Source organism: Paralichthys olivaceus, chromosome 8, assembly GCF_024713975.1.
Source record: "Paralichthys olivaceus isolate ysfri-2021 chromosome 8, ASM2471397v2, whole genome shotgun sequence".
Classification (NCBI taxonomy): domain Eukaryota; kingdom Metazoa; phylum Chordata; class Actinopteri; order Pleuronectiformes; family Paralichthyidae; genus Paralichthys; species Paralichthys olivaceus.
This window is the reverse complement of record NC_091100.1, coordinates 7,784,418-7,798,769: the sequence shown is the minus strand read 5'-3', so window position 1 is coordinate 7,798,769 and position 14,352 is coordinate 7,784,418. Positions and strand designations below refer to the sequence as shown.

The 14,352-nt window shown below is 42.5% G+C and overlaps 1 protein-coding gene across 1 annotated transcript in view; it reads right to left on the bottom strand.

Annotated features, from left to right (window-relative positions):
- The window catches only part of frem3 (Fras1 related extracellular matrix 3), a 30,335-nt gene that overhangs the window by 6,665 nt on the left and 9,318 nt on the right, over positions 1 to 14,352 (bottom strand). The window contains exons 3-11 of the mRNA XM_020101211.2: positions 7,044 to 7,190; positions 5,627 to 5,857; positions 5,400 to 5,525; positions 4,909 to 5,160; positions 2,026 to 2,175; positions 1,721 to 1,930; positions 789 to 986; positions 546 to 710; positions 73 to 255 (exon numbers count right to left, since the gene is read on the bottom strand). Coding sequence (XP_019956770.2) covers positions 73 to 255; positions 546 to 710; positions 789 to 986; positions 1,721 to 1,930; positions 2,026 to 2,175; positions 4,909 to 5,160; positions 5,400 to 5,525; positions 5,627 to 5,857; positions 7,044 to 7,190 — 1,662 coding nt within the window. The remainder of the gene's footprint in view (positions 1 to 72; positions 256 to 545; positions 711 to 788; positions 987 to 1,720; positions 1,931 to 2,025; positions 2,176 to 4,908; positions 5,161 to 5,399; positions 5,526 to 5,626; positions 5,858 to 7,043; positions 7,191 to 14,352) is intronic.

Genomic DNA, 14,352 nt, shown 5'->3' with positions numbered 1-14,352 from the left:
ACCAAAACATCAAATATCCAACAAAACATTGTGACATGAGGCCTTAAGTCAGCCACTAAATTGGGTTCTTACCCTCTGACATTGGGTTGTAGTCCTCCCCAGATGTCGCAGAGCCGTCTTTGGTGTGCACTCTCACTACTGAGACCTTGGATGTGTCTCCGATACGCAGGATAGGAATCTTCACTATTGCCACATCTCCTTTGACCTGGGGTTCACGAATACTGTACTTGATCTCAGAGAAACGGATGATGGGCTCTGAACGAGGAAGAAGAGGGAACTCATGAGCAAAAACCACCATGGATATCATGTTAATCATAAAACTTTTCACTGATCTGAACTGAAAATGTCAAGAATAGAAAAACATCACAAGTGATTTTGATTGTTTCTGGGAATCTTAAATATGTTGTCTCCTTGTTGTCAGATGCAATAAAATAGTTCAGGTTAGTAGATTCTTCAGTTTCTATGATGTGTTCTCATTAGCACCTTCATCCTGTCTGACATACTCGGGATAAACAGTCCCTCCATCGTGTTGATAAATCACTCACTGTCTTTCTCATCTGTGACTGTGACCAGCGCCTCCTTCTGCTCCCCGACAGAGGCTCCGTACGGAGACTTGCTCTTCGGAGATCCCAGGACCAGGCGGAACTCCTCGTCCTCCTCATGGACGGAGTCGTCCATCAGGCTGACCACACACGGCTTCTCTGTCTCACCTGGAGGACGATTGTTGACAAAGTCAGTGAAGTTTATGCAATGGAACATTTTAAACGGTGGAGAGAGACGAGTCTCACCTGGTTGGAAAGTGATGATCGATGCATCGGTGTTGGGCCTCTCACTGTAGTCCATCATGACCTGAGCAGAGCCCTGGCGGGTGTAGCAGCGCACCGTGGACACGAGGCTGATGTCTCCACTGCGGTACACTATGGCTTTTACCTCACTGTCAGACTCATCCACCTTGTAGCTGCCCTCCTTAAACTGAACCTTGGGCACTGTAAGGACAATTATCAGCCTGTTACAAGTCTGTAGTGATGGCAATTTACTCAAAATGAGTTTTTCTGTATTTGAAGCACACACAGAGTTATTGTTTGCAGATATATATTTCAAAGTGTTTGATTGAGTAGTTGTCAAAAAATGTAACTGCTATTACTAATTGTAATGACACTAGTTAATGATTATATAAATATGAATACGGTTGATAAATATTTCTTAATAGATATTAAAATCATTATAGGTCAACATGTCTTATGTCTTGTAGTTTGTTATTTGTAAAGGTATAAGAGACTGGAGACCAATGTTAGGACATTTGTATAATTACTTCTAAACAACAAATATATAACAATGTTTTATGTACTGAAGGTGGCTAAAAATAAAAAATAAACTTTTACCAACTTCCACATTTGTGTGTAAATTGTGCAAACAAATACATCATTCCTCCTGTGTCACTGCACTTTGTTCATGTACTTTAGTATTCTGTCTGTAGTGAAAGGTGTTTTTTATTTTATTTACTATTATTTAACTTCATTTTGGACGTCAACTTGCTCTGTTGTTTTGGTTATGAGATGCTATAGCAAGTGGATCAATAAAGTTTATCGTTTCATATCTTATCGTATTGCATCATTTCATATCACATTATTCTGTATTGCATCGTATCGTATGGCAACAGCTATTGTAGACTCTGACAAAACTTAGATCTCTTTGTTTTCCTTCTGTATTTGACACTTACAGTCAGTGACGCTATCATTGATGGTGATAATGGTCTTGCTTGGTTCTCCTAGCACGGCATTCATGGGCATCCGTAACACCAGGTCAAAGGTCTCGGGCCCCTCCAGCTCGGGCTGACCCAGATCGTCCAGGATGGTCACTCTGAATGTCTGCATCGTCACTCCGGGAGCAAAGTCGAGGTTCCGACTAATGCCGACGTAGTCGAGTCCGGCTGTGAGATGGAGATGGAGAGGAAGGTCGTGGATTAACGCTGCATACAACATAACTGACTGAATGTTGAATCGGTCAAAGTGCTGATGATTTTACCCTCTGCAGAGACGGGTTCACTCTTTCTGGAGCGCACGGTGACAGTAGCCGTCTTGGACAAATCAGTCCCTGTCCTCCAAACCTTCACCTCGACGTAGCCTGAACTCTCGTCCACAAAATACTCTGGTTCCCCAAAGTACAGCGAGGGCTCTGTGGGATATGAGTAAAAGGTTAGACACGGATGGGCAGAGCTACATAAAATGTTAATCGACACTTCATTGGTTCATTTCTCAATACATCTAGACAACATATTTTGTGGCTTTGTGATCCGGCTCAGATTGACAGAGGTATGCAACCATCTTCATTTTTGAGTCAGCACAGGAAGAAGAGCTGTCATCCCTCCTATCCTGTGCTCCTTCCACCTTCCTGTCCCATCACCCCATCTCATCTGAGTCTGAACTCAACGCCAAAGGGCTGAGTTGAACCTGAACATTAAGGTGTATGCTTGTGTGTGTGTGCACTCAGGATGATGCATTAGCGACAGGAAGTTCTAAAGATAGAGCAGCAGATAAGCAGTATGGAGAAAGGAGTGGGGGTTGGCAGAGACAGAGACAGAGGCAGGGGCAGGGGCAACCCTCCACTTTGCAAAGGGAGAGGGCAAGAATTCAGACCCCTGGAACCCACTGTCAATTCATCTCTCTTCACTAAGGAATAAAGTTTGTTTTCATCACTCTCTTTCCAGCCAGTGGTCTTAAAGATTGGCTGATAGAGCTGCAGATTTGGGCCCAGGCAATAAAAGGTGAGGGGGAAAAGGGCAAAAAAGAAAGAAAAGACAGAGACACAAAAATCTGCAGTGTAATCTTCGGTACCAAAGTCAAAAAGGTAAATGTTATAAATACATAGCTTACTTTAGCATCCTAATATCTTACATTTTTGGAAATTATGCAGAATTACATTAGTAATATTTTAATAAATGTAGAGGGTTTCTCACTTTCTAATTCAACATCAAGTTTGCACGTATAAAAGAAGAAAAATCCCTGATGGTGGATGTTCATAGTTATTTACCTTGATGAATCTCACAATGAATTTGAAGAGAAACAACATCAGTATATTTAAAAAGCTGGCATCCCATCACAGAAGTTTTCTTTCAAAGAGGTGTAATTCAGCCTCTGGCCTTAATCAAGAGAATTGAACAACACTTAAAAACATTTTAAATCTACCAATCAAACACACAGTGGGTGTTTGCACAGTCAATCACATGGAGTGATGAATGAACCTGCCATGTGACTTTAGACCAGTCAAATCTAGTTATACTTCATTTTGTCCAATAAATGTTTTGTGAAAGTGTTGTTCAATCAACATGATGAAGCCCATCGTCCACACACACGCACGTAAATACACACAAAGCTGCTCTCGGTATTAGTCCTTGAGCAGCATTGGCAGATCTTTAGCGGATTTATTTAGAAGTTGACTGATACTGCGACAGACAACTGATGCTGTGGAAAGGATTTCTGGCAAACGTTCAATGCCTTTCACCCTCCGAGACAGCTACTTAGTACCAGAGGGGTTGTGTGGGGGAAACTAGAGCCAACATGGCAACCTTAAAGATCAGCGGGAGGAAGAGCCAGACAAATACAGTAACAAAAGAGGCCTGATGCTGGCGAGACTCCAGACCACAAGTTTACTCAGACAGGCAGATGGTTGTATACACACACACACACACAGAACCAGATTTACGGTGGGGGTGTTACCTCAGGACCCACCAAGAAGTAGCATCACAATAGAGGTTTACACTGAGGAGTCTTCTCTTGTCTCTTCACATGTCTGGGAATGCACGCTGATTATTTATACATAAATGTCAATTGTGCTTCTGCTCCAAATTGAATGGGAGGGATGCTTGTTCTGCGGGAGCGTCTGCCACTACAAGAGGCAAGTGCAGGAAATTAGCTTCAGTGAAAAGGTGGAAGAAATGTGAGGAAAACAAAGAAAAAGGACCTAAATGATCGTCAGAATTTGAAGGCTACAGTTTGTCAATATTGTTAAGACAAGAGGAAAAAAACACTGCATTCCTTCTCAGGTTGAAAATGGAAATGCAGGTAGTCGTATATCTTTAGCAAAAAAAACAAAAAAACTCTGCATTGTGGTGAATACCATCAAACAGAGGAAGAGTGTAAAAACATGCCAGTCATTTGGATTCCCTGCACAATAGTCCCTCTTTCTCCACCACCTGCCTTTTGGTCCCCGCAGACAAAGGGATGCCCTGTGTTTCCCCCTGAGCTCCTCTGAATGCCAATTAGGACGGGGGTCGCTCCAGGAACACGGCGAGGTTCAAGGCTCTTTTATCTGTCAGATGTGCAGATGTGGCCTAACGTTCACTGAGGCCATTCTCCATCTCAATACCTGCCTATTGTTATCAGGGTTCTAATACTCAGCCAGACAGACAGACGCAGACAGAGTGTAGTGGATGAATGAAGCAGAGTGTGTAAACAGAGGAGTTATCGTCTGAGGCATTGGAAAAGTTAATGGAGCTGAAAATACAGTCAAGCCTTTGACATGAGTGCAGTGTCCAGGGCTTTTGTTTTTGGGAGCTGTGGTCATGGTGCTGGTTCTATTAATAATGTGCAGATATCAAAATGACAAAGTGGGCAAAGAGCGTAACGACAGCACATGATGCCATGTGTCCCCGACCACATATTTCCATAAGTATCTACCCTAACCCTCTGTCTGTCCATCCATCCGTCCATCCATCCATCAGCCTGCCTCTTTGTTGTAAATAACTGTACAAGTAATTGTTTCTATCTATCTATCTATCTATCTATCTATCTATCTATCTATCTATCTATCTGTCTATCTGTCTCTCTGATCCATCCATCCATCCATCCAGTTAATAGTATCGGTGATTGAGTAATGATTACTTCACTGATAAATTGCCCCTCTACTCACCATCATCGCTGTCTGCCAAGATGGTGACCTTGGCGGTTGGGAAGTTGGCGCCCACCTGGCCGCCCATGGGCATACTGAGGCTGACGTTGAAGCTCTCCTCCTCCTCATACAGCGAGTCGTCGATGATGATGATGCGACAGAGTTTCTCGCGCTCATCTTTGTCGAACCGCACCACGCTGGTGTGGTCCTCGGGCCGCGTGATGAAATCGGAGTAGGACAAAACAGTGCTGGGCATGGTGCCGGTGGCCGTGGCTGAGGAATAAGAATAGAGAGCGATACTGGGTAATTAAACAGAAACATTAACAGTAGCTTTCAAAAAAGGAGAAAACTGAAATTTAAGACATGATAAATTTGCAAACATGGACAGTCAGCAGTTTTATCATTTACATTTACAGTATTTATCCTTAATGCAGATTCTACGAATTAATCTTAGAATTTCTGATATGTGACATGATTTTGGTTCCTCTTCTCTTCATTCAGGTTCATCTCACCTTGTTGAGTGAAACAAACAACCATGAGTTCCTGGCTGGCGTCTCCTGAGCGTCTCACTGGCACCAGCAGCTCCCCAATATCCTCCTCAATCTTGAACTCTGCTTGAGGAATAAACACCGTCGACTCTGTTTTGGACGACAAACAGATAAAAAGTGTTAAAATCAATTCAAGTACATTTTTTGGTAGTGAAACGTCTTTTGAAACATCTCAAACATCAGATTCTTACCATCTCCAGGATCCACAATCTCAACTGTTGCAACAGCCGGAAACTCCAGCACCCCCATGACCGGGTCGGACAGCTGTATCTCGAAGGTCTCCGAGATCTCGAACTCCTGGTCTGTGAAGATCTTCACCCTCCAAGTCGCTGTGGTCTGACCAGGGTTGAACTGAACTTGTTTCTGAGCTTTACCACGGAAGTCCTTATCCTTCTTGGCGGTGCCATCCTTCGTGGCAATACCTGAGGGAGATGGAGGTAGATTAGTTTGAGATGAAGAAGAAAAGAAGATTCAGGTATTGTTCACATATTCAAGTCCAAATAGTCAAAAAATGGAAACAATGATTTATATCACTTTAAAAACAAAAAACTTGCCATTGCTCACCTGAATATGATTTTTTAATACACTGAATATTTATTGGCGTTTGAAACTTGACAAAGTAATTGCTTCAACTAATTTCATTAAGTTTTTAGTTTAAAGTTGACCTCAATGCATAACTTAAGGTGGCATAACACACATATTTGAATTTTGTTATTTTTGCAAAAAATTATGTCAAAAGAACAAACAATTTTTCTTGTTCTACTTGACTGAAGCATGTGTAGGTGAGAGGAACAGCTTCTAGATTCTACCTTTTCTCTGACACCACATATCACACCGACTCTACCGGGATCTTTTCTAACAGATTAGATTTAACGGTTAGAATCTGTGTTTGTGTTTTGCCTCGTTAGTTCCTTTGCATCTTCAAAGAAAGAAGCGAACATGGCCACAATGCATGTGGTTATACATCTGTTGCCTGCAAGTGTCAGCCACCAACATGGTGACATTTCCATGTGACCTTTTCTGGGAACGACATGTGCTCTCAATCACACCTCAGTCACACAGAAGAGAGGAAAACAAAGCACCAGTAAAACAAGGAAACAAAAGATTAGGTGGATTTTTTTGTTTTCTCCAGTCTAACTATGGAGGTGAAGTGAGGACATCCTGTAGCCTTTAGGGAATCTGTACAGATGGTTAAATAAGTGGGTGACATGGATATTTTATAGCAAATGTGGCCTTTAAAATGACACATAAATGACACCATATAGTCTAGTAACAGTTTTAGGGGCAACAATTCTTTGTAAAACTGTCAGTTTAATAAGGGCATGTTGTATAGTGCCATAATCTTTCATATTAATTTAGCAGTGACACAAATGATACAGAAATCCCAGCTGCCTTAGAAATTTTTTTAATAAAAATGAATATAATCATATTTCTGCAACTTCGACTAAAACTATGACAGGTAATCCACACATTAAATACAAATATAATAATTTCTGTCCAATAATTAAAATCAAATTCAAATTAATAATAATAACGATGATAAAAAAGTAAATATAATATATTTATTTAAAAATCGAGAGAATATCACATGACAGTCTCAACACTTACTGACAAAGGAGGTTTCCCCCAGGTATCCTCTGCGCTTCAGTGTCACCTCAAGGAATTTGGCGTCCTCGTCCACCAGGTAGTATTCCTGCTCCAGAGAGATCCAGGCCCAGTTGAGCCGGAAAGGCTGAGGATTGAGTTTGTTTCCACCTAAAGAGATAAAGGAAACGTAATGCCTCAGCATCTCATTTGAAAGTCCTCCTCAGCTGCAGAAGGAAACAAACCTGTTCAGTTCTTATTAGGAGTCAGTGAGGCATGTAAACTGTAATCTGCTTCAGGATGAAAGGAATCAAAGGGGCATTTTAATTCTGGAAGGGAAACATGATAACTTAATACCAGGGCTTCCCTAGAACTCACTTCACAGGGATTCAAGAGTTACTTTGCTTCCTGTTTCCACTGATTCTCCACTGAACACTCTTCTCAACCAGAGCACTGTGCACTGTCAGCTGATGGAAAAAGTCTGTCAGAGTTTATTTTGCTTCATTAATGAGCTGGCCCTCTTGTGACTCAGCTTCATCATGTCCACGCTCTGTCGCAAAGGTAAAATTTAAGTGCAAGCTGCTTTTTGCTCTGATAGTGACCTCCAAGGAGGTCTGACTGTCAGACAACCTTGTTTTTGCCAGATAAAGATTATTTCCCTCCTTCAAACTAATATGACCACATAGCTTTAATTCTCCAAGCCAATGGAATACGGTAACTTTATTAGAGGTGCTCGTCTTTTAAAAGGTACTGATTGGTGCTGGATGGTTGGGAGGTATGCGCTCTACTCAGGTGCCGTTCTAGGTTGCAAGCACCCTCCATGTAGTTCCTCTTCATTGTCTGTGCAAGAGGCCTCGCTCATAAAACACTCATCTGAACAAAACACTCAACCGCCACTGATTCACAACTATCGGCCCAATCTTGTCCTTAATCCACACTATCTCATGACTCCTGTAATCCCTCAGACTGTCAGCTCAGTTTTGGTCAGAGACTCGATACTGACTGCTTCAGAGATATTTAAGATTATGGATTCTGCTGGATAATATTTTTTTTTTTTAACAACAGTGGTTTAAACGTATTATCCTCTGGTGAGATGAGCCTGTTGACCTGTGACAGGGGAGATGTGAAACGGGTCAGGTTCAGAAGGTTCTTTGAATCAGAGAGGTTAGCGAGGGTAGTCTCTCTTTAGTCCTGCCTGGTTGGTCACACCAACAGACTCTGTTGAAGACCGTCCAGGAGAGAGGGAACTTCCCCTGTTCAGAAACATAGAGTTCAGCAGCGACATACTCCAGACATGGGATCCTATTTTTCAAAACTAATAATTTGCCATGTGCTGAAATACACATCATGTCACAGAAATTTAAAACCCAAATGGTGAACTTGGCATCATTTGTCAAAGGCACATGAGCTTCCACACAATACGCCGGCATTGAGCTCAGTTTTGCCTCAGTGAGGAAGAAAAAGGCTGCGCTCTTTATGCTATGTGAGTGGGGAGAATGAAAACACTGGGGGGTTGAGTGTGGGTATTCACGATGGGAAAGGGGCCACTTCTTCAAGCCCACATGTCAACACTGAAGCCCAGCACAACAGGGATGAACCACATGTCACCGAAAAGCAAAAGCACGATGAAGTGGAACTGATAACGATGACAGTTTTTACTTTGGGGATCATGAAACCGCGCTGTGCTGGAATGAAGCACCTGGAAAATGTGAGGGTGGGGCAGAAAACAGGAAGACCAGTTTCCATCTCTTCTCACAAAAAGACAACTATGAGTTTAAATAATCAGAGTTCGTCTCTGTTATGACCCTGAGGTCGTATGAAGTGTTCTGTACATCGGAGTATGTGCTTTAATCTGCTGTGCCTGTGCTGTGGATCTCTCTCTCTCTCTCTCTCTGCTGTGTAGCTCGTGTGTGATGTGTTGCAGGTGTGTTTGGCTCGATGACTGACTGAGTGGATGATTGACTGTGAGTGTGTAGGTTTGTTTCCGAGGAGCTGATTGGTTCCTGCCTCCAAGCTTGCAGGTTAAGAGGACGGCTTCCCCCAGCTCCTGCGATCTCTCCTCATGTCACTGCTGGCCAGAATTGTACCTTGTGAAATGTGTTGAGATCTGTTGCTTGATGTACCAGCCCGGCTAGCATTTTTGTTTAACCCTTGTTTTTGGATTAGGAGTTAGGTTAGTAACTTCTCTTTTTGTTTTTAATTTGAGCAGGTACATTTATGTTGTTCGCCTTAAGGTTGTTTTGTTGTTTTGCTGTTGTCCCACCCTGAAGCAAAACTGAGTTTTAATAAACAATTAAACTAGCTGTAGTGGTTTGTTGCTTGTGGTTCTTGGGAGCTGAGAAGAGGGGAGACTCATTCGACACGTTGTGACTGGGTTTTCTGCCTGGGCTGGGTCATAACACTCTCATTCTGTCTTTTCTGACAGACACATACAGTATGAATGTAAGAAGAGGAGACAGGGAGCAGCAGACTCCCACAGCCGCCCTCGACCACGCTCAGGTTTCCAACAGTCATGGCTAAAAATATGGGAAACTTATCATGCCTGCTTTTTGCTCGCCCCAAATTCCTCAAGTGTTGATACGGGACATGCATGAATAAAGTTTAGAAAACGTGTGCCTGTTGTATTCTGTACAGAAACTATAGAGTCGCTACACTCTTCAATAAGAAACTTCTGTCTTCTGACAAGCTCCGATGATGAGATTGTTTCTGTGCAGGAGACAAGTGTGTCCTGGTGGTCTGAGCTGATATGAGGAGACGTTTAATCAGCAGTGATCACAGAGGATTATCAAAAGATCACGACGGAGACAAAAAGCTTCCTCTGTTTCTACAAACAGGCTGTTTAAAGTTTCTGCACTGGAGTAAAACAATGGACTTTTTAATGAATGAGACCAGAACAACACAAGTACAACATCGTTCTCGAGGCATAAATTGAGCACTATAATATATATATATATATATATATATATATATATATATCAACACATTTTCTTTTAATTGATAAAGTTAAAATAAATAGTCACTCTACTTCTTCTTTGAGCAATGGTTCAAACAGACAAGTGTGGCATTGACTGTTTGTAAATCAGAGCTGATGAAGTGTGTTTCTTAGTGAGACCTGATACTGTATGTGTGAACTGGAAGCACAGGTGTGACATGACATGTGAAATCACATAGTGGGGGGTGCACGTCTTGCTGCCATGGCTTTCAAATAGAATCTTGTTCAGAGACTTTTTATTTGATCTGAATGTTACCTTTTAAAACATCAACTGCTTTACATAAAGGCTAAAATAACAGAACAAAAGCCTTTCACTTTTTATTTGTATTGCACCGAATTACTCAGACTCAAATATCAGTCCACTAAAAATGGCTGATTCTTTTCATCAAGATCCATGATGTTATCTGTGAGAAATCAATGCAAAGGTTGAAAAATCTAACTGTTTTCGTGGAAATCCGTTCAGTAGTTTTTGTGTAATGCTGCTGACAAACAAACATGTAAACCAACCAACAAACAGACGACAGGGGTGAAGACGCAAGGTAATAACCACTGCCGTCAAAGGACTGAGGAGATGTGAATAAGTCGTCTGACATTTTCTTTAACCTGCTCAGTGGGTTCAACACTGTGTGGTCAACAGGTGCTTTTCTGTTGCCGTACAAGCACCACAGCAAATAACCTTTGTCCATCATCTGTTGTACTGCTTCAACAGGCCAGTTTCAGAATTCACTCTCATCCCCTATAAAGTGATATTATCCACATCACACAAGTATCGTACAACATAACTACGGACTGGGCTCAAGGTCATCAATGAAAAGCTCTCATTGTCTTTGTCTGTCTGTCTCTGTCTGTGCCTCTGTCTCTCCCGCCAGACTCCCATAGAGTGACAGCTGTACAGCCCCCCCCAACCACCTCCAAGTTCCCCTTCCTCCCTGTGTCGGCTTTGTTCGCTCAGGGGTTGAACAACTGAGAGGGACAGCAGGCCACAGTCTGGGTGGGCCAGGTCTATACCACCATGGCATGCCCCCCCGCCCGCCTCTGCATTGCTCACGCCAGTGTAGGAGAGGAGGGAATCTCCCTTTCTCCGAATCCTTTTGAACCCGGTGTCAGACACTGAGGCTGGAGTTGGCAGGAGACTCAACAAATCAGGAGATAATCAAGATGCCAGAATTCTCAGAAGGAGATTCTCCAGAGAAACACGTTATAACTTTTAAGACCTGAGACGAAACAAAATAGCTGCACACGTAGAAGTTCATACATCTGCTCCAACGTGAATTCAAACATGATTAATGGTCTGATTTATTACAATATTTATGACACATACTATATTCGACTGGCCGTTAAATCCAATACACTGTCACTCCTTGCCTCAGCTCACATTTCCATTAGCTGTTCAAACTGACAATCATCATCATTTTCTGCCGGGATGAAAAGTTTTATAGACCGCATATATTTCTGAATGTCCCTGTTAGCAGCTATTGCATCAATTAGCCTCCTTGTGATTGATGATAATAAAGGAAGTGGGTGGGGAAAGGAATATTAATATTTAATTTTTAAATTTTTTCCCCTGTTTTGTAACGTAAGTGAGACCAACAGGTCGAAACCACTACTCACATAGTGGTTTCCTACAAAGTGGCTCATGAATGCTCTTTTGTTTCAGAACTAATTAAAAATTCGTCAGTGTAAAAATGTGAAATAACCTGGATGAAGGTGCATCATGGCTCAGAATGACTCAGCTGTGCTTCACATAATTTCAAGTATCCTTCATCCTGCGTCATCAAACCAAACATCAACACAAGTATCCATGACATTACAGCCTCAGGTTCTGTGCACCGGCGTCAGCAGACTGCAGATTCTTCATCAGCTCATATATTTACACAGTCGTGCTGCCTGCACCATACATAGATGCAGGGGGGGATAGTGGGTCAGGAGATATCACCGGGATGGGAGGTCAACATGAGGCTTTGACGTCCGCCAACATGATGCAAGGAGGAGCAACCTTTTAAAAATATCTCCATCAAGTGACCAGCGTTGCCATTACTGCATTTCCTCATTAATCTTCCTGTTGATATAAATACTGGGGAGATTCCAGGCAGCTATGTTTGGTATTTGAATATGAGAATATTTTCAAGTATGTTAAGTATTTTTAAGTATGTTCTTTTAAATCGCGGAGATGTCAAAAGTCGATGTTTATTTTGATTGCTGTGAAAAGTAAAAAAAGAAATAGTAAGAACTTGGCGCAGCGTCCTCTCTGCATTCCTAGCAATTCATGTTATAAATTCTGGACGTATTAATAACTGTGACCCTTCTTCCTGGACAGTGGCAACATGCGCTTTAAATCGACACATTACAGAGGCGAGCGGCTGCTTCGGGTCGGGACAGTGAAAGATCTCAGCAGGATGTTGCAAATCATGATGTGACAGGGCCCGAGAGCCACATCCGCTTTGACCTTTGCTTGCCACACTTGGTGCATGGTGACACAGACATTTGAAACACTATGGAGCAATCTTATAACAAGAGTTTTACTAAGAAACATTGTCTCTTACCTGACTTTTATGTTCACGAATTGGGGAGAGAAGAATGCTGACATGAAAAGAGAGGCTAGGGATTTCTACCAACAATGTCCAATAATGTACCATGCTCGCCAAAACATGTCAAGTCATGTAGCCTGCTCAAGATTTATCTACATGCACCAACCCCAGTCCACCTGCTGTCTGCCATGCCCCGTTAACAACTACATCAAACTAACACCAGAATATTTTTTTTCCTTCCTTCCTTTCCTTCTCAAAATTTCTCTCTCTTTCCAGTGAGTCAAATATCATGTTTTACACTACTAACACTGTGCCCCTGTAGTTTATCTGTAGCTGATATCTGCAGCATGTCATATGTCATGTCTTGCAGTGTGCGAAAGTTGGTTCAGTTTTGTGGAACTTAAGGGGACTGTTGGCCCTTGGTGGAAGTATGCGCTCTACTGAGTACCATTCTATATTTGTAAGTACAAAAGTTGTCAAAAAATTTCAGTCTAAACCAAAATGTTAAAGCAACTGATGGAACAACATTGCCATTGGTGGAGCCACACTGCTTGAGTGGCCAAAAGGAAAATGACTGTGACGAGAGTAAAAGTAACCCAATGACAGCTTAGCTAGAGGCGGCAACAGCTTTGCCATATGAGATCAGATAAGAATAACCTCTGTAGCCATACATCATAACTTCTCACCCCAGCTGCCTTCAAAACGACATAAATATAAAGAAAGAGGACAAAAGACAGAGAAGGATCGGAGAAAAACCTGGGAGAAAGGAAAAGAGACGGAAATTGAGACGAGGTAAAAGAGATGAACGAAAGAATAGTGATACCCAGAGGGGTCTTAGAGGAGGGGCAGGGGGGTGAGTGAGAACAGAGCGTGGGGTGGGGTGTGGTGGAGGGCGTCTGAGAGGCCTCAGCTTCTCCAAGTCATAGGGGACACCGGGTGGCACCATGAGCCAGTAAATCTCCTGGTGACTGTTGACACGGGTGACATGTAAGATCCTGTTAGGAAGTGGGGGTGTAACATGGCTCTGTCAATCAACACACAGTTTTACTGTACAACAGAAGACTCACACTGTACTGAAGAACACAGACCGACATCTAACGATCAATCATATCCACATTTTCTCTTGCTGTTTTTAAATGATTTTCTCTTCACTGGTATCATCGCAACCTGTTCTCCCAGAGCAGGTACCTCCACAGTGGAAGTCTGCGGGTTATCGGGCTATCTGAGAGTGGCTTGTGTTTCTGCAGGGCTCGGAGTGGGGTGACGGAAGACTTTGAAAGGGGATCCCCCTGGAGCCTTCCCTCTCACGTACACACCTGTCTGCCCAGGATACCACTGCACTTCCAGGCTCTGCTCTGTCTGTGGCCCTGGAGTCTGGAGTCTCCAAGGAAGTGCATTCCTCTCCCGGCTCTGTACGATCACATAACACTCAACCCACTGGGGTCTATGATCCCTCTCCGGAGCTGGAAGACTATATTGTTGCGATTGGAAAAAAAAGCACAGAGACTGATTCAACTTATTTGAATGCAGAGGCTTCGCTCTCTTTTATTCTTTATCTCTTGATCAGAAGAGTTTGATTTGTGTTGCAATGAAATTTTAGACCATTTTGCACCTAAGATTGGCAGGATATTGAAGATGTATACTCTAAAGTCTAAACATCTCATTTTGAATCTTAGAAACTTAAAGATGTCCTGACACGTCTGAAAGTAAGTTCAGGTGTCTTCTCTTAGCCTGTGGCTCACTGGCCCATGTCAGATGAGCGAGGATATATGTAAGCTGTGTACCCACTTGTAAAAACAAGCATATTGCCTGA